This window comes from Pholcus phalangioides, unplaced genomic scaffold (genome assembly GCF_987345545.1).
Source record: "Pholcus phalangioides strain wild (caught in Gottingen) unplaced genomic scaffold, Ppha-v1.0 ptg000003l_1, whole genome shotgun sequence".
Taxonomy (NCBI): Eukaryota; Metazoa; Arthropoda; class Arachnida; order Araneae; family Pholcidae; genus Pholcus; species Pholcus phalangioides.
The window spans coordinates 20,136,510-20,162,878 of NW_028301596.1; the positions used below are offsets into that span (position 1 = coordinate 20,136,510).

General features: G+C 39.6%; 2 protein-coding genes across 4 annotated transcripts in view; both read right to left on the reverse strand.

Moving 5' to 3' along the window:
- Positions 1-26,369, reverse strand: part of Msp300 (Muscle-specific protein 300 kDa) — a 326,596-nt gene that overhangs the window by 223,210 nt on the left and 77,017 nt on the right. For all 3 annotated transcript variants that reach the window (XM_089245642.1, XM_089245623.1, XM_089245633.1), the window contains 8 exons: positions 25,348-25,562; positions 22,964-23,263; positions 21,146-21,415; positions 20,949-21,045; positions 4,252-4,457; positions 3,991-4,146; positions 1,026-1,187; positions 803-925 (listed from right to left, as the gene is read on the reverse strand). In XM_089245642.1, the coding sequence (XP_089101768.1) occupies positions 803-925; positions 1,026-1,187; positions 3,991-4,146; positions 4,252-4,457; positions 20,949-21,045; positions 21,146-21,415; positions 22,964-23,263; positions 25,348-25,562 (1,529 nt within the window). The remainder of the gene's footprint in view (positions 1-802; positions 926-1,025; positions 1,188-3,990; positions 4,147-4,251; positions 4,458-20,948; positions 21,046-21,145; positions 21,416-22,963; positions 23,264-25,347; positions 25,563-26,369) is intronic.
- LOC149088237 (uncharacterized) lies at positions 12,075-20,209 on the reverse strand. Its single transcript, XM_089245611.1, has 5 exons — positions 19,571-20,209; positions 18,377-19,477; positions 15,957-16,016; positions 15,792-15,851; positions 12,075-15,686 (listed from the first exon to the last, which is right to left on the reverse strand). The coding sequence occupies exons 2-5, from the start codon at positions 18,527-18,529 to the stop codon at positions 12,075-12,077; spliced, it is 3,885 nt and encodes a 1,294-aa protein (XP_089101737.1). The 5' UTR covers positions 18,530-19,477; positions 19,571-20,209.

Consider the following 26,369-nt stretch of genomic DNA (forward strand, 5'->3'; position numbering starts at 1 on the left):
ATTCTGTAGTTTAGGGCCATAGTATTGTATTTCAACTAAAATAATTTTTAAATGAAGTAGCCAAAACGAGACTATAGTAAAATTGCACTTTGAAATGGCCATAAAAACCACTGAACAAAATGTTATCAAACGTGGTAATAGTTTACAGGAGGTGTCATGGGGATTCAATTTTCCGCAAAAAAAGTTCAAAAACTCGCCATACCTGCGGGGAATGGCGCTGTATGCAAAATCGTTTTGTTAAACGAAATAAGACATGAAGACATTGGTTTTTAATCGTTTCTAAAACGTGTTACAAAGTACGTTCAATGTGGCGTCCACTTTTCTGAAAGCAAGTTTAATCGCATTACTGTGCTCTCAACAATAGCTCTTAGCTTATCAGGAGGAATGTTACGGACATGTCGATATCACATTTTGCAATTCCCACAAAGTTTCGTTTTAGAAACGATTAAAAACATTTTAAACCAATGTCTTCATGTCTTATTTCGTTTAAAAATATTGCATACAGCGCCATTTCCCGCTGGTGGTGAGCTTTTGAACTTTATTTTTTTTTGCGGAAAATTGAATCCCATGACCTCCTATAAATTATTACCAAGTTTGATAACATTTTGTTCAGTAGTTTTCCTTTTATGGCCATTTCAAAGTGGAATTTTAATTATAAAGACCCTGTATATATCCCAATAACAAAAACAATGAGATAAATTATTGTTTTCTCTTCATACTGTAGTCACTGAAATGGACATACGATAGTATGGTTCTGAATTACAGTTACATATATATAATAATGGAAAAAGAATACCGATACCTTTCTCAGTGACAACATGACTTTGTCCACTTCTGGCGCCGTCAGGTTACGGACAAGGATGTTTGTGTGTTTGGTGAGCTTCTTGAACAGCGCATCGTATTCGTCCCACTCTATCGATAATTCCTAGATAATCGGGGGAAAAAATCATTAAACTAATTAAACTATTTCGCACTTAAGAAAAAGCCCTCTATCGGCCTAGAAAAATATTTTGATTCTAGGGTACCTTTATCCTCTGAGAATTCCGTTTCAGCTCTTCAGGTCTGCATTCAACGGATTCTGCCAGCGCCGATTCTGCAGAGTGAAGCCATGCTGACAACTTGTGTAGATTCTTTTGGAAATTACGCCTTGCTTGTAGTTCCTCGCCAGATGTCAAAAACACCTTCATCTATAGAATTTCAATTTGATAATTGTGGTTACTTAATTGCATTTGTATAAAACTACAGTAGAGTTCGCTTACAACATAGTTTCCCAACCTTTTTTGTCCCATCACCCCCTTCTTCAGAAATATTTTTCTCCCATAGAATCCTGTTATACCTTTACTTAGCTTCTACCACCCCCCGGAACATTCTACCGCCCCCCAGGGGGCGTTAACACCCACGCTGGAAATCACTGGATTACAACATACCCCCTTGATGATTCGAGAATTGTATGTTATAACTAGGCTGACCATATTTTCTCGAGAAAAGTACGGGAAATTGGGCTTCTAAATACGGAAAAATACGGACATTGCCAAGTATTGCAAAGTAAGCAAAGTAAGATGCCAAAATTAAGCCAAGTTGCCACCTCTTGCTGAAATCACAGAAAAGTCACCAATCGCGTTAAATGAATCTACTGGAAATTGCAGTGAATTAAAATAAAAACCATGACAAATATGCGAGATGACTATTCTAATTTGTTGACGCAATATATTTTCTGAGTTGGGAAGATAATTTTATTCGTTGAAAATGCGTGGAAAAACCGGGACATTTCTGCAAAGTCGGACAGCCAGAAAAAAACAGAAAAAACCGGGACTGTCTCGTGAAATAAGGGACGTATTGTCACCCAAATTACAACTGTCGTGTGTGCTATAAGCGAAATCTTGAAATTAGCTTGTATAGCAGTTGTATGCATGCGTAAAGTACATTATCATCGTGGACAAAATAAGCTTATGCAGTACGAAATTTGATTTGGTACAGCATGAAAATAGGTTTTGGTTGTGTTTTTCTGAGAAATTTTGGAAATTTATTAGAGTAAACGTGATGTGCATATACCGGAGATGCATAAATTTTTGCTCAATTTAATTTATTTCACTGATATTATTTTGGTTTATGCTAATGGTTTTCATTCAAACTTGTCATCTCATTTGTACAATTAATTTAGAAAAAAAGCAACTAATGTTCATCATCAATCAACATGCTTAGTCTTTTAATAGGTGGAAATTTGATGCTTTTATACAAATATACAAATACAAATACAACGCCACAACAGGCAAAATGCCCAACGAGGTGGCTGATAAAAAGATGCCCATAAAAATATGGTTGTCATATGTTTCAAAAATACAGCAACCCAATTAAAAATGCAATTAACACAAATTACAAACAATATATACACATGATAAAATATTATACGATGCCCATAAAGATTACTTATGGTTGTCTTATTCTAAGAATGGATAGCTTCTCGATTTACCCCAACATGTTTATCGTATTTCTTTTTAAACGTGTCAATTGTGTTACAATTTACTACCTCCGGGGGTAAGCTATTCCATTTATTAACAACCCTATTGGAGAAAAATTCCCTGCGACACCATAACCTTGCATTGTCCCTCACCAATCGATACTGGTGTCCCCTTGTAAAAGCAGTCGATTGGCGGTGTACAATGTAGATTGCAGTGTAGATTTCTACTTTTTCCGATAACAACGGTGTTCGTTTATCGCTGCCATCTACCGGGTGATCTGAAGCAGGGGTTCTCAACCTATGGGTCATATATCAATCCGGAATTTTTGTTAATAAGTAATGTTTATATCAAGCATTTTTGTATCCAAAATAGAGTCATGGGTCGCGAAGTTGCTGGTGATTTCGGGCTGAAAGATTAAGAACTCCTGATCTAAAGTATCAGAAAATGTAAACATTCGATGATTTGAAACGCAGCGACGATGCAGTTCTCAACAGAAATATAGAAAAAATTTACGTCCCGTATATCACGAGCAAAATCATTATTTTGCATTGTATTTCTAGCTCTTGGGAGGGAGCACAGAGATCACTCTCCCCACCTCCCTCTGGATCAGCCCCTGATTCAGTACAGAGTCATCTATCAGTAGCGAATGTAATTGCTACGACAAATTTTTATAAGTATTCGACTGCATATATAGAGGATGCCCCAGAACTCTGCTACTAAAACTAAAGCAGTGATATTACCCACCAAGACAAACAATTTTTGAAATGGAACTCTGGGTAGCCAATGATTTTTTTTTTTTTCAGGTATGTTACCATGCAATTCAACACTGGCGCCAAAAAAAGGGGAAAATTACTCTGGAAATAAGAGGAAATATTTCCCCTCACACCATTGTTTCCTAAACTTTTTGTTTCATCGCCCCCTTCTTAAGAATTTTTTTCTCCCACCAACTCGAGCCAACCCATAGGATCCTATGCTAAACCCATACTTTCTACCAAAAAGGACATTGTTTTACCCTCCGTGATTGCCTGTCACAGGAAAGAAATTTGTCTGTTTCAGTCCTTATGATGTGAGCAGGGTTGCCATATTTTGGTGACTTCTGAAGTCGAGTAATGCACATATATCTCGAATAAAAAGGGTCGTGACCCTGTGAGCTTCATTGAGAAAAGTGTTTGTCTAGACCTGTACTATCACTCTTCTAATTTTGGCGACTAAAGTCTGGGATACACTGTATTTATAATTTTTGCCCTTACGGGAGATGCTAATTTAACGATACAATACATCAGGGGTCTTCAACCCTTTTCGTGCCACGAGCACCGTTTATGCCAGCAGTATCAAAAGAAGCGCACTAATATGGCAATTCTGGAATGTACTCAAATCAAGAGCAGCACATCGTGCGTTCTTAAATGAGACTCGAATGGCGAGATTTAATGTGGGTGTCAATCAACACGAAATTAAGTATCGAGCACAGGGACTTTAGGGAGCAGCAACAAGTTGAAGACGCCTGAAGTACATGAATAAACGATTCACTCACCATAGGGTACAGTTTGTCCCACCTCCTTCTAATTTGAGTGACGTTCTCCTTTATCTCACGTGAAACTTCGTCCCTGCAAGTAGCAATGAGGTAGTCACCGGAATCCGTGACCGAGATCTTCTTGGTCTGCCATTCCGGTAGGTCGTGGAAGAATTCCTGTTGAATATAAACGACACACACAATAAACCAAGAAAAACCAAATTCGTTATAGTTTTGTCAAAGAAACATATCCCCACCCCCGTTAAAGTACTTGAAACTCACCAGCTGCTCGTCCTCACCACTGTTGATAGCCAGTTCAGCGTTGCTCAGCCAGTTCAGCACGGGTTCCAGCAACGCCTCGTACTGCTGCCAGTGCTCTAACACTTGCTGCGTCGTGTTGCCGTAGGAATGGATTTCGATCATCATTTTCTTCCACCTCGCGTCGGTGTCGGCCAGAAACTTTCCGATCGCATCCACGTCTCTGTAATCTGCGCAAAGAAACAAACATTATTCGTTTATTGACGGTGTATTGCAAGATGCATTTCATTAAGTACACTTTTAGGGAAAAAAAAGAAAAAATATGATCGAAATACATACGATCATATCGACCCCCATGTGATTCCTATTACCGATTACTTCCATAAGGTTAAATTCTCAGTCGAGTTGCTATTCATTCTACAGGCTGATTCAGGAAATATGGGAAAAATTTTAAGAGATGATAGTACACGCCAATACGAACAACTGTCATCAAGGAATGCATGGTCTGACCAGTGCCGTCTTAACGCATGGGCCCACCCGGGCACAGGGGGACTCAAGAGAAGAGGGGCCTCACAAAAATGAGATCCGGTCGAAATTTTCTGGGATTTACCAAGTAGAGCCTCCGAAAAACCACTAGGCCCGGGGCCCATGATACTCTTAAGACGGCCCTGGGTCTGACCTGAAACAAGCGCGTTTTGAAATCGGCCGCTCCGCAACATTAACGCAAAATTAAAACGGCATTCCAGTTGAAATTTATCGGGAGAAAAAAGAACACCAGGCGTGCAAATGTAACCTGGGGGAGAAGAAGAAACCGTATGCATGTCTGTTTTTTTAGTATTACCATTATCCCGTGCGTTATAACAGTTAGAACGGTTGCACGCTGGAATAACTTCACAGGGCTGGCGCTCGCGCCTTTTATTCACTGCGACGCAAATATGCATACGGTTTCTTCTTCCCCAGGTTACATTTGCATGCATGGTGTTCTTTTTCTCCTGATAAATTTCAACAGGAATTCCGTTCTAACGTTTGTGGAGGCGGCCGTTTCGAATTGCGTTTAAGTCAGACCGTGCATTCTTTGATGACAATTGTTTGTATTGGCGTGTACCTCTTAAAGAGTTTTTCCCCCCATCTTTTCTTAATCACCCTGTATATTGCATATTTGATACGAATAGTGAAGTTTATAAGATTTCCACCGCAATGTAATGTTTCAACTCTACGATGGTCAGTGATGTTTTTTTTTAGATTCCCACCGCATTGTTGGTAACAGTGTGGGCATCTTCTTTTCAATGTTCTGTATCATGCCTTCGTGAGTCGTGCTGTAGTTGCCTGCGGGAATTCCTAGCCAGACTGATAATGAAAAGTTTTCCCAGCGTGATCTATCCAACTGCTTAAATCCCCATTGGGGGATAGAGCAAAGACCACGTTCTGATATGGTGGTGGTTATGACGACATCGAAGATTGTTGGCACAATGGATAGAGAACATTGCCGATTCCCATTCTTATTATGTGTAAGTGCTATGATTATGAGCATGCTAATGGATCGTGTTTTTTAATTGAACGCCATTGTTGCATGGGTCTTGCCCTATGTGCAAATAAAGAGTTAGTTATTGCCGATTATCGCCAAAAATGCTGCTAATTGTCAGGAAAAGTGCCAAATATTGCTTATAAATAACTTTTGGCGAGAAATAAAGTACTACATCAAGTCTAGGATTTAAAATGTATTTCACAACCAAAGTTGCGTATTGGTGAAATGAATGTTTATGTTTTTAGCCATACTTTCCCATTATAACACAAGTTATAAATTATACAAATTATTTTCATCCTCGATTTTTTTAAAAATAAATTTTCAACTTACATGTGTGATCAGCACGTATCCCGAAGAGGTCTTTAAGATCTGTCCTTCTTTAGTAAAGATTATGGATTAAGGTAAGCTCCGTTAGAAAAACTGCGCATTTTTTTTTTGTGCAGTTTTCCAACGGCGGCAGAATTACAAGTCCAAAAGGCAGAATTACAGGAAAGTCTCGTATACGGGAGTAGTGGGAAAAGGGGGTTACTGGAACAAAGGACTTAGTACAGTCAAGGCTAGGACCGGAAAAAGGCGCAAAAGGCGTTCGATGTACGCATGCGCGTCAGGAGGTCCCGGTTTTATCCCCCCCCTCATTATAAAAGAGGAATGAACCCGTGTTCCACTTTCACTCCGATTAAAAAAAAAAAATGGAAGATGTATACCGAAATCCGAAGAGTGAGGGTAGTTATGGTGGTGTCGAACCATTATATCGAGCTCTAAAAGGGGAATTTTCTCGAACAAAAATAAGAAAGTGGTTAGAAGGGGAAAAATCTTACACACTCCATCGTGAAAGAAGAAAAAAGTTCCCCAGGAACCGTATTATAGTTGGTGCAATGAATCAACAATTCCAGGCTGATTTAGTTGACATGAGAAACCTGGTAAAATACAACGACGGTTATCAGTATATCTTAACGTGTATTGATGTGTTGTCTAAATATGCTTGGGCCATCCCGCTCAAAGACAAAACGGGGCGGAGCGTGGTGAAAGCGTTTGATCAAATATTTGTCGAAAGGCAACCACATGTTCTGCAAACGGATAAAGGCACCGAATTCAAGAATAAGGTCTTCCAAAAGTTTCTGAAGGAAAAAGGGGTCAAGTTCTTTACGACAGAGGATGACGTCACAAAGGCTGCGATAGCAGAAAGGTTCAATAAAACGCTGAAATCGAGGATGTGGCGATACTTCACAGAAAATAACACGCATAGATACATAGACGTGTTACAAGATCTGGTTTTTGGGTATAATAATAAGTTTCACAGGAGTATAATGATGAGTCCTACCGAAGTTAATAAAGAAAACGAAAAGAGGGTGTGGGGCAACCTCTATGGGAAGAAAAAGGTTAAAAAAGTAAAACAAAGGTTTTTTATCGGTGACCAGGTTCGTATTTCTCGTACGAAACACCCTTTTGAAAAGGGATACGAGTCTAATTTTACACATGAAGTTTTCGTGGTGGATGAATACATACCGAGGGAGATACCCGTCTACAGACTAAAAGATTTGATGGGTGAAAAAATTAAAGGGACATTTTACGAACATGAAATGACGAAGACCACACTAGAAGACACCTTTCCTATAGAAAAAATTCTAAGAAAAAGGAAGAGGCAAGGTAAAACAGAGCTACTCGTAAAGTGGATGCATTATCCAGAAAAGTTTATATCATGGATATAAATACAGCGACTCAATCCATCTTTACTCATTTCAACAAGATGGCTTCGTTCTACTTAACGCTCCCAAGCGATTCGAGCATGAATTTCTTTCCTGATAACACCCTTTCCAACTTCGTCACAAAACTCCCCAGCGCGTTAGAGTTTGATTCGGATATGGAAGTAGCTCTATCAGAGCTGATATTTCCCCATTCTTTCCACAACATAACGGAACGGTCTAACAGCTTTGAATTTAATTCTGGAGATGGAGTGATAAAAAAAGGTGTCATCCCTTGTGGTTTCTACGAGAGTACCACAGACCTGATTAAGGTGATGACGAGAAATTTTAGAAAGGAAGATATTGATTTGATTTTCAACAAAACCACGAAAAAAGTGAAGGTGGCTACGAGGAAAGGTGCTAAGTTAATTCTACATACAGGAATAGCAGAGAATCTAGGTTTTGAACCCGGTGAGATAAAAGGAATGATGATAGAGGGGCCTTTCACGGCTGATCCGAAACTAGACTTTCATCTGTTGTACGTTTATTGTGATATAGTCGAACCGCAGATTGTCGGCAACACCTTTGCCCCGTTATTAAGAATCGTAAAAACCGAAGGACACGATGGCGACATCGTCAACGCAGCCTTCGAGAGGGGTCACTACATCCCTCTAGCCCGAAGGAGTTTTGAAACAGTTCACATTCATATAAGGACGCACACAGGTCATCTCGTGTCATTTGAACGTGGGAAGGTGATAGTTAAACTCCACTTCCGACTGAAACATTTATGATGTCTTACCACCCGTATCGCTGTTGTATAGATAGCGTAACTGATTATTACGTCAACCAAGCGGGTCAAGGTCTTGGATATTATCAGGGTATACCACTGCAACGGGGTTACGGTTTCGGTTCAATATTCAGCTCCCTTTTCCGATCGGCTATGCCTTTGTTCAAAAAAGGAGCGAAGGCTCTTGGCCGTCAGGTTCTCAGGTCAGGTGTAGATTTTGCCAATGACGTCGTACAAGGTAGAGATTTGAAAACAGCTGCGGTGGAAAGAGCAAAAGAGGCTGGTCGCTTGCTGAGTGATAAAGCTTCTACGAAAGTTAAAACAATGCTCGGAGGACATAAAAGGAAACGCTTAGCGAGAAAAAACGTCATTCGTAAGAAAGCTAGGAAGGCAACAGCACCCGATATTTTCGATTGAGAAGATGGCTCTCATCATGACAAACTCACCCGAGTGTCTCAAAAGCGAAGTAGATTTGTTCGCTTTACCCCCTACTCAAACCGCCATAGAAGGTGGAGAATGGATTGAATTTCTCCCACTTTCCAGTATTAAAGACGGTCCGATTGAGTTCAACATTACAGGTAGCACCGAAGATTACATAGACCTATCTTCCACACAACTACACGTCAAGTTGAGGGTCACAAAGAAGGACGGTAAACCACTTCTTGATACCGACCTAGTTTCTCCTGCGAATCTACCGCTACATTCCCTCTTCTCCCAAGTGGACGTCTCTCTCAATGGTAGGAATATCACGAATTCGTCTCACACCTACCCTTACAGAGCCTATATCGAAACTTTGCTGAACTATGGTCGAGATGCGAAGATGGGTCCCCTCACTATGGAAGGTTTCCACAAGGACACTGCAGGTTCCATGGCCGACCACGAAAATAACGAAGGTATGAAAGAGCGGTCAAAACACATTGCAAACAGCAGATCTTACGACCTATTGGGAAGAGTACACTGTTCACTTTTTTTTCAACAAAGACTGTTACTCAACTTGGTAGATGTTAAACTTAGATTAGTGCGTTCGAAGCCATCGTTTTTTCTAATATCCTCGACAGCTGATTATAACGTGCACATAGATCATGCCAGCCTCTTTGTAAGGAAGGTGAGAGTTAACCCAGCTGTTGCCATCGGGCATGCTAAAGCATTGGAGAAGACCACTGCGAAATACCCTATCAATAGAGTACTTTGTAAGGTTTACTCTGTGGCACAGGGAAGCATGTCATTCGTCCAAGACAATGTGTATCTGGGTGCAATGCCTCAACGAGTTATCATCGGCCTAGTTGACAATGAATCTTTCAACGGTACATTTAGAAGCAACCCGTTCGATTTCAAGCATTACGATCTCAACTTCGTCTCCGTATATGTTGATGGTCGACCAGTCCCCCACAAACCCCTAGAGCCTAACTTTGAGACCGGAAACACCGTAAGAGCCTACAATAACCTGTTTCGAGTCGAGGAAGATCGTGGCATAGACATAACCAGAGAAGAATTTCATAGTGGTTACACTCTATTTTGTTTCTCCCTACTCCCCGACCAGAGCGACTGCGGACACTTACACTTGGTGAAACATAGTAATCTACGTGTGGAACTAAAGTTTGCGAAAGCACTACCTAAAACCATCTCGGTAATCATATATGGTGAGTTTCAGAACCTTATAGAGATAACAAAATCGAGAAGTGTATTGTGCGATTTCTCTGGCTGATGGATTCCGAACAGATTCGTCGAGCACTCCGCAGAGACCCGAAAACGAAAAAAGTTTTCAGGAACGTTTACGCTAGTGACGCGTTGCCTTCGAGAATACGAAATTATCCTACAGCTCTGATCGTTAACACAGATACCAGTGCAGAGTCTGGAACACATTGGTTGGCTATATATCTTCATGACAATTTGACCGCGGAGTTTTTTGACTCATTCGGAAGACATCCTTCAAACTTTCAGAAAGGTAATATCACGAAATTTCTGAGAAGATATCAACGACTCACCTACAATGACGTGGCGCTGCAGTCAGCTGATACCCAAGTTTGTGGCTATTATGTTATTTATTACGTGTACTGTAAATGTATGGGTGAAAGTATGAATTCTATTGTATCTCGCTTCAATGTGAACAACGATTTACGTGTGTTTAACTTTGTAAGAAAATACTTTTCTTTTTAATAAAATTGATTTGCACAACTCATGTCTCATCATTTTTCACGATGGAACCGTTAACGTTACACCATCCATTCACTGCCGTCTGTGCAGGTGCAAGCGGTAGCGGGAAAACATATTTTTTAAAGGGTCTGCTCGAACATCGTGAAAGGCTTATCAAACCTTTACCGAAACGCGTGATATGGTTTTACGGAGAATCTCAGCCACTGCACGAGGAAATTAGAGATGTTGAATTCCGAGACGATTGTAATTTCGAGGGAGTCTCCAATGCCTTACTGATTTTCGATGATTTTATGTCAGAGTTATCGGGAGAAGAGAAAATGGTTAAGCTATTTACTAAGTATAGCCACCATCGAAATTTATCGGTTATCTTTGTAACTCAGAATTTCTTTCATAAGAAACTGCGGGAAATAACGCTAAACGCGCATTATATTTTCCTGTTTAAAAACCGGAGGGATTTGAACCAAATCACCCATTTGGGGAGACAGTTGTATCCTACGAAATTAAATTTTTTCGAAGAAAGTTACGCAGATGCAACGAAATCTCCGTATTCATATTTATCGATCGATCTTAGGCAAGAAACGGATGAAAAAATGCGTTTACGCACCAACGTGTTACCCACGCAAACGCAGTATGTCTATCAACCGAGACGTTAAAAGACTGGGTACGTCAGCGACACTATTTATTCAACGATATGTCCGCGAGGAAGCAACAAGTGCTGAGATTGTTAAGCGGATGTCCTCAAAGACAACGTAAAGAATTATTGAAGCGGTTACCAAATTCTGACATCAAAACCGTTTGTGAATGTGCATTGAATTTACTGCATGGTAATATCCCAATATCCACCCTCCAAAAAGCTAAACTTCAAAAGTATAAAGGTTTGCTCCGTACGTTAGCAAAGAGGAAAACACCTCTTTATAAAAAGAGAAAGATCCTCATACAAAAAGGTGGTTTCCTTCAAGTTCTTTTACCCGCTGCAATCGGTTTGATTTCAAGTCTGATAGGACATGGAATTCGCTAAAAAAGTTATGGTACTTGTTCCAGAAGATAGAATGAACCGCCATGTTATTAAAGAGCCGCAGCTTACGGAACTAGATACTGAAATGGCGAAGATACTGAACAGTGAATTACCGAACGAGGTTAAAATAAAGTTTTATCAACAGATTTTGAACAAGAGGAATACTGCCTTAGGAAACAATTCGCCACTCGACCGTTTCGATGAAGAAGAAGAAGAACCTAAAATGCGCGATCTCAGTAAACCGCCGTTGAAGAAAAGTGCAACATCTGATATATTGTTAAATTTACCGAAATCTCACCGTGAAATATCGGGAAAAATTATAAGTCACCTTAAAGATTACCCAAATGTTATCAAATGGTCACCGAGCGGTCAGCTTGTGTATAAAGGGGTGGAGATAGATAATACAAATATTTCCGAACTGTTATCCAGTGTCGTGAGCATTCAAAAAAAGAAACCTGTTCCGGGTGAGAAAGAGTTTCTTCAAGGTTTATACGAGATAAGTTTACCGCATTATTACATAAGAAATAAAAAATATATGAAAAGATGGCTTGAGTTGTAAAAAACGTACTGGAAATAAAGATTTTCTTCTCTGAATTGTGTCTCCTGTTGTTAAAAAAAAAAAAACACACACACACAATCGTTTAGAAACATGTACAATAAGCATTTATTTTTCTGTTGGTTACATCAACTTTCTTCTTCTCCGTGGGGATTAATCGCGTGGTGTCCATAAGCTAATGTTGAAACCCCATCATCTAATATATAGCGTTTGTCATCAAGGGGACAAAGACTTACTTTTCGTACCATGGTTGTGTGGAGTTGGTGCTTAGTGTTCGTGATTTTTACCATCGTATGTCTGTACCGCACTTGATCGAAAAGCGAAGACTTGTACAGCTCATGATGCAGTTGATTGCAGGAAACGGTTTTGCTGACTCCCTTGGCCGTTTTCTTGTTTTCCTTAGCCGTAACAATGCTGTACATTTTTGAACGAAGACCGACAAACGATAGAATGGGGTCACCGGGGCATTCGTCCTTCATCAGCCCGAGCACTGCTTTGTTATGAGGGTTGTAAAGGGTGTGATTTGGAGGAAAATTGGAAGTGTCGAATTCGTCCATGTTGGATTTTATCACGCGGTGTAGATTTTGGGTTTCGATTGCATACGTTAACGAATCTGTGTCGGTGAAGAGAAGTTGCGCTTTTTCTCCGAACCGTGATTTAACCCACCGATAGTGAAAATCATAAATTTTGATTTTACTCACGTCCAGAACTACGAAACCCACATACATAGGACGAACTAATTTCAGTTTTAACCTTTTCATTTTTATGGCAACCAATCCATTGCTAAAAATTCTGAAGGCTTCAAAGGCTGGGGATGCAATTAATTTTTTAGCTTTTTTCTCCTTATGCACAATTTTTACGTTAACATGCTTCCGCTGGTTTTCCATGGTTTTCCCGAATACTGCATTGTTCATCAGTTTGAAGAACGATTTTTCGAAATCGTTCGAAGCTGCTTGACGGCGTTCGGTATTAAAGTCAATGTACGGTTTCAGCCACGGTTTTTGATTGAACTCTATAACCCTTTTTATATATTTTATTTTGAGACCGAGGGTGAGGTAGAGTTGGAGGTTGCGATAATGTACTACATAGTTTTCTTTGTCGTATAAATTGGGAACTAGCTTTGTGCATTCGGACGGTTTCCCCTCCGGGTTAATTTTCCCCCACACGCTCTTCATATGGTTTGAAAACAACTTTTCTGTTATCACCATGTTTTCAGGTGCTAGCGGATAATCGTTATGGTCATTGTGAAGTTCTTTGGGGTATTCTAGCCCGACTTCTAAGACATAGCCTTTCGGAGAGTCCTCGGGAACGTTTGCGATGTCTATGTTAGATATTTCCTCTGTGCTCAACCATCGGAAACCTGAATATGGTAGGTATTGGGACATAGCGTAACCATAAAGGTTATTTGCATCCCAATACACTATTTCTTTGGTCGGTTGATTGGGTTCAAACTGTTCGCTGTATCGGCTGTTAGCCTCAGCGTAACGATGGGTGATCATAGAAACACCTCCTCTAATACCGGATTCAAAAAACAAATGCATGTCTATGTCTGTGAGAAGTTCCAAATTAATATCGGTCATCCTCAGACATGCCGAAAAAGCCAAACCAGGGCCTGTATACATATGCGCAGGGTCAATTTTGTAATAGCTCATGCTAAGGTTCCTGAAACGTTCGAACACGTCTGCTAGTAAAAGCACGTCTGATTTTACGTAAAGGTCATGATAATCACCGAGATGTTGAATGCCGAATTTTTCCCATACGAGTTGTGCATGAGTGTAATCATCCACACTTATATCGGTTCCAGTTAGACTGCTGAAGAAAGCTTCGCGGGGTGGTAATTCAGTCTCTGAAAATCGAGAGAACGAGTCGATGTACTCGTACGGGTACACCCCTTTCCTCACAAGTAGGTCAGCATCTTCGAAAATGCTGTCAGTCAATCGAAAATCTGAACGGGTAAGATTGCCAACCAACTTATCTAAAGAAGCCGGTAGGAATTGAAATGAGTCTAAGAAACGTAAATCCCCAATCGAGAAAGAAATGTATTTCTCCAAATTATTAGGGATGACTGAGATATCCTGATCTTTGAAGAGCCCTGCCGCCTGCATGACTAGATGACTGTCATACCCTCTCAAATTATGTATTATTACAGGTACATGGTTAGAATATTTCAGCTGTAAATTGCACGCGTTATGCAACGCTGCAACGAACTCACCCGATATGTGGTCATGGTGTCGAACTCTATCACCACCCAACGGTTTCTCACACGTCATACATACAACAGCATCCTGAAATTTTTTCTCGTCTTCTTGGGATATGTTAAGGGGCTTCACGGTGTTAAGAATGTTTTGAATGCTAGCGTTCTCCTTCACCAGCATGTGAAGGAATACCTGCACGCAATCTTCTCCTCTATACACCACTGGGGGTTTATAAAGTGTGGTGTCAGGGCCTACTATAATATAACTGAAACCACTTGGTACATGTTTTTCTGTGTGGGTAGTGGATGAGTGTGTTGGGTTCGGAGTACAGCAAGAAATTTTCTCTAAGATACACTCAAAGTCAGCGTAAATCGTGAAAGGAACACGTAGCTGATACTGGTGCTGAGTGAATCTAAGCCATTTTTCATCTTCATTAGGCATACATATTCGTTGTAGACCGTGAGGTTTGCAATACTCTTTATGTTCGACCAACAAATTTTCTCTAGAAAACCTGTGTAGACAGTAAGGACAATAGAACCGAGCACCTTTATGCTTAGTTAGAGGGGATAACAACCTACTCATGTTTTTTATTAGACTGTAATGACTGGTATTTTCGTTACATATGTATAGCAAGTCAACGTGGTGAAGACGTTGGGTTGCCTCTGTCACCCTCATCGTGAAGATTTCATTATCCGCTAACCCATAGACATTGACAGAAATGTGTGGGTTCTGTTCTTCAAAGCGATTTATTTGGGTTATTTTGACTGGGAGCTCTATCCCACCCATGTTCAACTCATGCTCGAACTGTAGATATTTTGATACTCGTTGCGGATTCTCGTCTTGGGGGTGAAGGGCTGCTAATACACTCCAAATAAAACATTTATTATCCGTGTTTGAGATGTTTATAATCGCTTTTCTGTTCACGATTGATGGAGGTATGGGTAAGTAAGAAGCTGCTGCTAATGGGTTGTAGGCAGCTATATTCAGGTCTAATTTTAAAACCTTATCAAAGACCCACCCGCTGCCCATTCTTGTAAACTCGTCGAGCGAAGACAGAATTTTTTTGATAGCTGAATCTATCTTATCACCGAGTTCATCCTCAGAATGTATGAGTTCCACTCTCGAGCGGAAAAAAGGTTGTATAAATTCAATTTCATTGGATTCTGTTCTTCTTGAGAAGAGAACGTTCAGCACAATATAAAATTTAAGAGCCTTTTTCACACCTACTTCCCGGAGTATGATGTTTTGTATTTCGACTCGAACCTCGTTAAAGAAAAGAATGGGGTCATATGCGTTATCGGAAGTTGGTTCTATCACTATAACTGTGAAAGTGTTCAACGCATCTTCCTGTTGGTTTGGGGGAGCACCCGCCCCATGAAAGCATTGCCGCTCGTGATTTCGTCTGTTATCGCCTCGGGAAAAGCGTCTGCTGCATTTTCTACAAGTAAAAATTTTTTCTTTTGAGTGGATTCTTGTATGTCGACGTAAATCATGTAACCTTTTAAACACCTTACCACAAGTCTTGCAAGAGTTCGGTTGCGCATCCTGAAAGCAGAAATGCAACAACGTCTGAGAAATAATAATAAAATTCTCGAATCCTTTCATGTGTTTAAGTTTTTCCCTCAGTAATCTATAAACTTGATTACTTACCGTCTGTTTCGATGTGCCCGGCAAACAACCATCTTGTTCATGAGAATTCGATTGCGCATCCTGAAAGCAGAAATGCAACAACGTCTGAGAAATAATAATAAAATTCTCGAATCCTTTCATATGTTTATGTTTTTTCCTCAGTAATCTATAAATTTGATTACTTACCGTCTGTTTCGATGTGTCTGGCAAGCAACCATCTTGTTCATGAGAGTTCGATTGCGCATCCTGAAAGTAGAAATGCAACAACGTCTGAGAAATAATAATACAAACAGATAAAATACCTGACGAAGTGGGTACAAAAAATCTATTCATTTTATCTGAAATAATACACTATTCATATAAATAAAAATAGTTGTCTTATGGAAAAACAAAATACGTAAACATCAGGTACCCATAAGATTAAATGGCAACATCAAACACTATAATGAAAGAAACGGTCATGGTTGACGATATGGGAGAAAGACATTAATTTTATCGTTATGTGATTTTTATCTCAATCGATTCTTATGTCAGACATATCATTCACTATCCATACTGAAGTTGCCTTGTGCAGACATGGTTAATTATTATCTGTTTAATATGCATAAAAATGTGGAATTTTGATTTATGGTTTTTAAGTTTTTTCTCTTCTGGGAAAAAAATATTTCTGACCTGTTCTCAATTAATGTAACTCTTAAGTTGTTCACATCTCTCATATAGCATATCGATTTGAGTCACTGAGTATATAAGCGACTTTGAAGTAATATTCACAGGAAAACTCTTAGGGAAACATTGGAGTTCATTCTCCAAGATCAGATCTTGGTTTACCAGAAAATACCGGTCCTTTTTTATAAAACTTTTACTTCGTTTCTTAACCCATTAACGCCGGTTGGTATGGAAATTTGTCATTCGAAATTTTAATTTTTTCCTTTGTCAATAAATGGCTGAAGTGGTATCCTCATTATTTTTGTTATTCTCCGTTAATGGGTAAATACGAATTTTGAAAATATGTCTAATAGATTTGATTAAACGAGTAGAAAAATCTAACGCTAACAAACGTCAATCCGGAAAAGTTTTGCGCTTCATAAAATACTAGCTATAATACCCGACGTTGCCCGGGTTTTCTTCAATGAAGCTTTTTGGATCACTTGATATCTCCCTCTTTCTTTGAGGGACATGCAAACCGTGTCTAAGTTAACCAATATGATGACTCAGAAACGTAGAAATGTATATATATATTTTTTTTCCTTTCTTAAAGAGAGCTAGGTATTTCGACCCTTCTTTTTGAACTTCAAGTTATCCATCTGCCTATTTCAGCTTCCGCAAATGCTTGGTTAAAGCTGTGGAATTTCTTCGATGCACTTTATGGGTCCATAATTAATTTAAAAAACAACTTAAACTATATGAATTTATGCAGTTGAATATTAACGGAGACATTAATTTTCATGCTTGAGAAGATATAAATGAAAAGTTGAAAGCAATGTTATTGCATGAATATCCAACTCGAAAATAGTCCCGACTAATTACTTCGTATTTAATTTTTTTGGGCTTCGTATCTCTAAACGGACTCAATATTTCAAAACTTGAGAATTCAATACAATTTTTTAAATGATTTATGTGGTGAAAAACCCCACTAAATTTCTGCATTTCTATAGTAAAATCAGCAATTTTAACACTGATTTCAATGAGGATCACCATTTTCCAGGTCCTCAAAGCGATGATGATTATAACGTCTATTCGAAAAGCCTCATTACTGGGAGTATTGAAAATGTAGCAAACCATTATAAAGGCATAAACTATTATACATACACTGACAGAAGTGACAAACCATTAATAAAGGCATATCTGAAACGTATTGTTAGGGAACCACGGTAACCAAAGTAAACGTTCTGAAAGTAATTGTTGAGACCCAAAACCCATTTGTTGCCAGACAGTTTTTAACCCATTTACCCAGGTCTGACAAAAGTAGCCTATTGTTTAAGTCGGGTCCCATTTGGTACATATGCAAAATTTGACGACGATCGATCTAAAATTGTAGATTTCCATAGAGAATATATACACACACAAAATCAATTTATATATAATGATATCCCCCCCAAATACTTCAGATCTCATGTGACCAAAGTATGATTATTTTGAATCAAAACTAGCCCCCTCCCCATTATAAAACCCTTTTTTCGGTGTTGATAAATATTTATTGTTCAATAAAATATAAGAGAATTTATACTCAGTTGGATACATAATATAGTAACCGTCAATGCTTTGCAATGTTCTAGAAACTTGGGAATTCATTGTCTATTAAAATATTTTGATTCAAATGCACAATGACAGAATTTCATAAATTCTACGAAAATTTTTTTTTCTTCCTATTATTTGAACTCTGATTTGTGAAAGTTAAAATGTTACTGGGTTGGATCTAATGTTTAGAGTTCAACCAGTCTTCCATATGGGTAACGTGTAATCCAGTATTAGAGAAAAATCCCTGTATTTGAACCGGAAAATTTAAACATTTCAAAATCAAGTCTTTCTTCAAACCCAAACATAATATATACTAATTAGAATTAATTGTAAAATAAATTTGAAGTAATAATATCAAAAGTACTTACAGTAACTTTCTGCTTTTTCGGAGAAGACGGTGTATCGAAGAAGTCTGGTTGCACTTCGCTAAAATGTTCTTCGATTTCGTAGAAGTCGCACAACGCGTTCAGTTCGTCAAGAGGTATGCCAAAGTCCAGAAAATCTTCGTTAAGATCCGACATCTTTCAAGTGAGGAGAGTTCATCAAGCGGATGGGGTTTTTATTCACCTAAGGGGGGGGGGGGGAGAAGAAAGTTGATGGGGCTATTTCCCTCATAGCATCCAACAGGGTAGGGGATCTTTACGTGAATAGAGGTCCTTCACGCGTAAAATAAAGTTTTCAAAATCTAACTTGTTTAAAAAGTTCGGATGAACATTCAAATCCCTAGCAATACTCTTCATGTTAATTTTAGCGAACGCCCGGTTGAAATATCGCACGAGTCGTATGTCAAAAGATTGGCTTAAACAATCATGAGAACTCTGACCCGGGGCATCAAGATCACATCCATCACATTGGAAGATGTCGTTGATACATTCCTCGAGCATGTCACTGAGTTTTTCAGCATATGCAATTTCAGGATCCGCGGTCTCTGAAAATGATCCGTTTTTCTTCATGCAATCCTGCATGAAGTCGATGCACTTCACACGTCTTAAATACGACGAGCACTTCGCTGCCGGATCAGCTAACTTCATGAAACAATCGCGGTAGATTGTTATATAGTTCTTAGCCGTATTGAATGTACCGTCTTCTTTTTTGTAAATCGGTTGAAGCAACACCTTTTCTCCGTCTGACTTCACCAACAGATCTTCGCATACCACAAAAAAGAATACTTTTCGGGGTTCATTCGACATCATCTCCCGTAAGGTCTCAAATACGTAGGGCGTCATCGATATCCCTTTCTTTGTAGGGATAAGGGATCCATCTCCACCAGATTCAAACATTCGTAAGTGAACTTTTAAAGTATTTTTGAAGATGACTACCGATAGGTGTACGCCATCACATACGGGAAACATGCTCACTTCGCTGGGTGCTATTTTCGGACGTTTCATCGAGTTGGTCTCATCTTCCTTCTGAACACGTTTTACGGCGTTCATAGTATCCTTGCTGGATGTTGTTTCCATGGCAGATAACTGAAAATATAATGAAAAATATTTTATCGTCTATCTATAATTATTTAAAACGAAAATAAAATAGAATATAAGAAATATTAAATTTTTACTTACACGAGAGTTCGTGAAGACGTGGAACTACTTCAGGAGCAGCAGATGAAGCAACTGAAAATGAGGGTAGCACCTGTATAAATAGGTAGTTGGCGTTATCCGCTTGCGGAAGAAAATGCAGTGATTTAATATGAGAATGCTAGTGCGTTAGCAGGTGTTCGGACCGAAAGTAAAAGTGGCTTTTTGTCAGCGGTGAAAGTTTTCTTGGAAAAAAAGTATATGCTATATTCCCACAGGTTAACAGGTGTTCTATATCCAAAGGAAAGGCCAGCAAAAGTAGGTCGAGCAAGGTGCATCTTCTGAGAACGTCCCCCTTGAAAAAAAAGTATATCCCATATTCCCACAGGTTAACAGGTGTTCAATATCGAAAGTAAAAGTAGGTCGAGCAAGGTGCACCTTCTTGAGAACGTCCCCCGGGTGAACAGGTGCATAACGATCTTCTCCGAAAGTGAAAGTAGGGGACAGGTGCGATTTTCTTGAGAACATCATATTGGGTATTCTTTTATAACGGATCAATTATAATTTTCGTATGAAAAAAAGTCCTGTAGAATATATTCCCGAAGTTCAAGGACCCTATGAATAATCCCCCCCCAAGAAGCACCTGACGCGCATGCGTACATCGAACGCCTTTTGCGCCTTTTTCCGGTCCTAGCCTTGACTGTACTAAGTCCTTTGTTCCAGTAACCCCCTTTTCCCACTACTTACGGGTAATGTCAATGAACAAGTCGGAACGTTGCATGTCGTAATATGCAAGGTCATTGCAATTTCATCGACGTTGTAAGCAAGGTTAGTTAACGTTATTCTGCATGGGAATCAGCCCAGACCTCTAGTTATTGACAGACCTGAGTTGTCCTCGGTTTGAAAGAAAGGAAGTTATCGACATTATATAGCAATCTACACTATTTAACCGTACATGAAACTCGTACACACTCCTCAGCGGGATTTCTAACGAATTGATGCGTGTCGGAGCATGTGGTGAGAGTTTCATCATCATCATCGTAATGCCATCATCATCATATTAATGTATTTGTGTTTTCAGAATTATGCTTGTTTCGTGTTGTTGCCCTCTGTCTTGTATGTTTTGAAGTAAAGACGATAAATGCTAGAATTTTCATGTTACGTAAGTCTGACAGCTCTCCGCGAAGAGACTTTTTTCAAATGAGAGACCGGCTCGTATTCACGTTTATACATTGGAAAATCGCAGAAAACTTCAGTCGACCACCATTGCACCGTCATCGGGGTTCGAAGCTGGATCCTCACGGAGAGAGTCCAGCACGAAGCCAGAACGACCGCATAGCGACTTATTGGCGTTATAGCAGAGTTGTCGTTACAACCGAGTTTTACTGTACATATGTGCTAGAGAAATAATTATTTGTAATACCTAGGGCTCCAGCATGATGTGCAGTTTCAGCCTTCTTCTTGGTTTCGGAATAAAGCTTATCAAATTCTTGGAAAATTCCTCTCTGTTCAATAAAATTCTGCGGGAATCAAAAAATAAATTATAACATCCGGTTGATATTAACTGGAAAAGTTAAATGTGTATAACTGCAGGAAAATTTCAGTAACACAGGTACTCACTTTGTATTCCTGAGCGAGTCGCTGAACTTCAGGGACGTACCCGTACCTCTGATTCCAGTTCTTCAGCTGCGACTCGACCGTCGTCAACAGGGACAGCAGTAACTGCCTGTTCCTCTCGAACTCGAGTCTGACTTGCCTCTGGTGAGAAAGGACCGAGACGCGATCGAATCTCTGACTCAAGTCTTCGAGTTGCTCGGGGCAAACGACCGTCGGAGAACCCCTCAGCTTCCTTATAGTGTTTATGTGGCTGTCCAGGTTCTTGAAAAACATCTGTAAAAACATGCATCTAATTTACAGCGGCTTTTGAACACGTAAGAATAAATGATAGGGTGAATTTGAAAATTGACAAATCAAATGCATAATAGAACTTTTCCTCTAAAATTGGGGGAGGGGCGGCGATGATAGCGCACGTCAACACAAACAATTATTCTAATGGAATTTAGGGTAGCAAAAGACTTGGATTAAAAGTAATATGGGATTTAAGCCACTGGTGACAATGAAGAGAGAAAAAAAATCCTTAAGATTCAGGGAATGAGAGGGAAAGAAACTTATTATCCCCACCATAATGACTTGTGACTGGAAAGAATTTCCCTGCCACAGCCCTCATGATGTGAGCAAGGTCACCATATTTTGGCGACTTCTCAAGAAGCGTGCTTCTTGGATTGTAATCGTGGCCTCCATTGGCAAAAGTGTTTGTCTTGACGAGTACCACAATCAACGTTCGTTATAACGACCCCACGTTACAGCGATCTGTAGTATAAGTCCGTATAAGAGTCCCAAATGTTTTCGTAGAACGACTATCATTTATGTTTTAATTCCGATATAACGACCCTCCCAATATCACGTTCGTTTTCGACGCGACTAAGGAGAGGTCGTTATATCGTGCGTCGACTGTATTAGCACTCTAATTTTATAGGTAGAGTTTTGGGACATCATGTGTATATAATTCACAAGGAGTGTAATAATGTAAAGTGGCACCCTATGTCAAATTAGAGTGGTTCCTAAGGTGACTGACCTTACATTTTTTGAAGAGCTGTGATGAGATGAGAAGGGAGAGCCATTTATTGAACTAAAGACTGCCGAAAGCGGTAATGCGAAATATTTTAGATAAAATCATATTATTTGAATTATCACAGATAAAATCATATTGAGCGCCACTTGGTAAAACAGTATCTACCAGTAGTGCTCCGAAGGCTCCACATGAAGGGATTTGTGTTCCACTGACTCAGAGTTTAACAAAATGGACAATATCGCCCCCGGGAAGCGATGGTAAAGTCCAGGGGGCGGTAGAAGCTTCGAGTGTAACATAGGATCCTATGGGTTTGCTTGAGTTGGAGGAGGGGGGGTGATGGATGTAAAAAGTTTGTGAACCTATGCACTAACCGCTCAATCCAGAGGGACATGATTGAAGTGGTGTCGTTATGTTATACAAAGCCGTCGCGTGCTTAACTTTTGGAAGCCAGTGTAGTTTTTTCGATGAGTGAGTGAGTTTTCGATGTCGTTTATACTGTGGTGACTTGTACACCAAAGGGGCGCCGAAACGATGTCTCGCACAGATGAGAATTTCGTCTCCGTGCAGCTGAATAGATATGATTTAATCATTGCGAAGATAACGCACATAATTCGTACTTTCATGTAGCTTTCACTATTTTCAGATTATTCACAGACACGAACTATGTAAATCGGCCTATGTAAATCTATTCTTAGGCGATAAATAATCAAAAATAATCCCATTCGAACTCCCCTCTCGGTTGCGTATGGTAAGAAATAAGGTAAATGAATATTCCAATTGAAGATATTATGACAATATCATCTTACGCAATGGTCACTCAGGTATGCGTCAATGTTAGGAACTGTCCAATCGGAGTACGGGTCGGCGAAAAGTGGCTGCGATAGCCTGGCTTCAGCTTCGTATAGCCACTGAGCCGCTGCATTGAGAGGTGGCGGAAGCCCGCAGTCCAAGCTCTTCTGCCAATCCTTGAGATCCCTCTCGAGTCTCGTCCACCGCCTCTCGATGTTCTCTATCATCGGCTGCCTCTTCCCTCGCGGAGACGTCGACCTCACCCGCTCGTAAATTGGACGGTACTGTTCCATCTCCGTCTTTAAGGCACAGAATTGCTGAAACGGAAATGCACAAACTGAATAAGCAAACCAGTTCATATTATATAAACAAAACTTTTGCTTGTTTCCCCGAAAATAAGACGCGGTCTTATTTTCGCTTCAAAAAATGCATTAGGGCTTATTTTAGGGGTAGGGCTTATATTAGTAACATCCTGAAAAATCCCAAGTTAAGGGCTTATATTTTGGTAGAATAACTGTGTCTTTTTGAAGACATTTTTGAATGATGGTTACACAAAAAATTGCAACTTCATAAAACGTTTCTCTTGGGTGTCGTCGTTTAAAATAAGTAAGCAGTTCAGTTCAGATTTCCAGGACCAAACGAGGCGATGTGTCCATGCCGAACCAAAAATACTCTCGTCGCTTCGCTTGGTTCTCAGTGTTGAACTGTATCGGTTGTTTACTCATGGCCGGGAATTAAAACGTTTGATAAAAGTTCCTTTACAAAACTTGATAAAAATTCGCTCGAATGTAACCCATACGCTTATTGGTTGCTTTTTCGAAAGCTTTTACAAAACTGTTATAGTGTAATTCCCTGGCATATGTCAACGCCATTCATTGGGTAGCCTGCATATGTCTTAGGCCTGGGATTACACTGTAAAAGTGCTTTTATAAAACTTGAAAAATACAACCAATAAGCTGATCGATTACATTCGAGCAAATGCAACCGATCTGTTTATTGGTTGTATTTTTCAGGTTTTATAAAAAAGCACGTTTACAAAACTTTTATAGTATAATTCCGGCCTTATGCCAGGATTACACAATAAAAGTTTTAGAAAAGTTATTACACATAATTTAAGTTTTAATTCACCTAAGTTTTTAATCAGCCTATTCGGTTACATTTGTTAGATTGTAACCAACACGTTACTGGTTGCTTTTTTTTAAAAGTTTTATAAAAGAACTTTTCTTAAACTTTCATCTCAAATTTAAGTGTGTTCACTTCTCGTCCAAGGAGGCCTGCTCGGGTGTTAACGAAAATTGAAAATTTATTAACTTTTGCTTATATTTTAACTTGTTTCAAGAATAAATTTATATGATATGATATCATTTAACTATATTTTTATTTGATAATAAATAATAATAGTAATAAATTATTATCATTTTATAATATTTATATCATTTTATGATATATTTTCAATACATCCGTCATGTATTGCAACATTTATTGCTAAATGCGTCTCATTGACGATTTCAGCTAAGGCTTATTTTCGGGGAAACACGGTATTGGCTTATTTACAAAGTGTCCCGTAAATTCGTAAATAGTTTGAAAATTCATAAAAATTGAAGGAAAAAATTGGGATTTTACAAAAATTATTCTCCACGAAGAGGATTTTTTTGTTGGTACATGAAGAAAAATTTAGTTGAAATTCTTGTAGATAGATGGCGTCGCACGAAAGCAAATTACTGGGAATATGCAAACCAGAGTCCTATAAAATGCAGGGTATACGATTAACACCTCATTTCTGAATTTTACTGTTACTGACTCTTACATAAGGTTTATATTATAATGTTGACATTGGTGGATAAAGCACTATCGATGAAGATTTTTTTAACTCAGCCACGAATCACTGGCTGAATCGTTACAAACGTTTTGGATAGAGAAGAGATTGAAGAAAGGTTCGGGTCTAACCGCTCCTTCCTGAAACGCCCTCTATCGACAAGAAAATTTCTGGACCTAAAAACTTTCCCCCTTCGCAATAATAACTTTTCCGGAAACCGCATTTTACCAATTCCTTCCATCATTTTTATTGAATTAAATATTTAAATATATCACGGTTGCTCAAGTGACCTGGAAATGTGCCACAGGCCACTTAAGTGATGAGGAACTGCACCGCGGGTCGCTTGAGCAATCTGCTTATGCACCGCTTTGTTCATTTTTAGAAAATTAGGTTTGAGGTCGCGAGCCATATCAGATGACTACGGGGGCCACATTTGGCCCGCGGACCATGGGTTGGGCATGTATGCCCAACTCATAATCAATGGGGTTTTTTTTTGTGCAATACATTCTGCTTATTGCAATTTGCAGTAGTCTCTCGCATAGCCGACGTTCGGCAATTTTAGCAATACGATTATTCAGTTTTCACCTGGTATTCACTTGGTCCACTGTATTTCTTGTGTTCGGCGACGAACGCCTCAGCTTTGTCCAGCCACTGGCACAGTGCGTCGAAGTCGGTGTCGACGCCACTCAGACTTGTCGCATCGACGACCTCTGCCGAGGCACAAGTGTCTGGATACCTGTGTAAGAACTGAGCTACGTACGTCATGATTGACTTCTCGTCCGGGTGAGGAACGTCGAAATCTGAGAAGAGGTGAAAAAAGAACAAAGGTTATATTCCCAACACAGGGCACATAAAGAAACTACATTGGCATTCCCACTAGTTAAATGCACAATGGGGCGATGCAACCAGCAACTCAACACGGATTGGTTAAAACACCTGAAATTCGGGTATTCAACCAATTCTTGTTGAGTATTTCAGGTTTTTGACCAATCCGTGTCGAGTTGCGGGTTGTATTGCTTATCGTATGTGTCCGATGTGTACACGGCCTTAGAGTAAGGTGCTGCATAAAATCTATCAATGCCTACATATTAGTTAGATCAAAGGGTGGCCAACCTTTTGAAGAGTGCGGGGCATTCGATTGGTATGAAAAAGTGTTGCGGGCCTGTTAAGTCACCTGGAACAACGCCGTCGCAGTCACTCAAGTGATATAGAAATGTGTTGCGGGTCACTTGAATGATTCGGAACTGCACCGCTGGTCGCTCAAGTGATCTGGAAACGGGTTGCTAGAATGATCTGAAAATGTTCCACGGGTCATTTAAATGATCCAGAAATGTGCCGTGGGCAGCTTAAGTGCTGCGAAACTGTGCCGTGGGTCACTCATATTATTTTTTAACATGCCGTGGTTATCTGGGAACGTGCACGAGCTACCTAAGTGATGTGGAATTGCACCCTGGTTACATAAATTACTTGGAAAAATGTGCCGCTACTTCACCAAACACCAACTCTGGTCATATCACTACATTGCAATTTACTGCCATTAATGAGATGGGTTGGAAATGAAGGCGCTGTTTATTGGTGTTCGCCTCAAGTTCGTTAGGGAAAATATC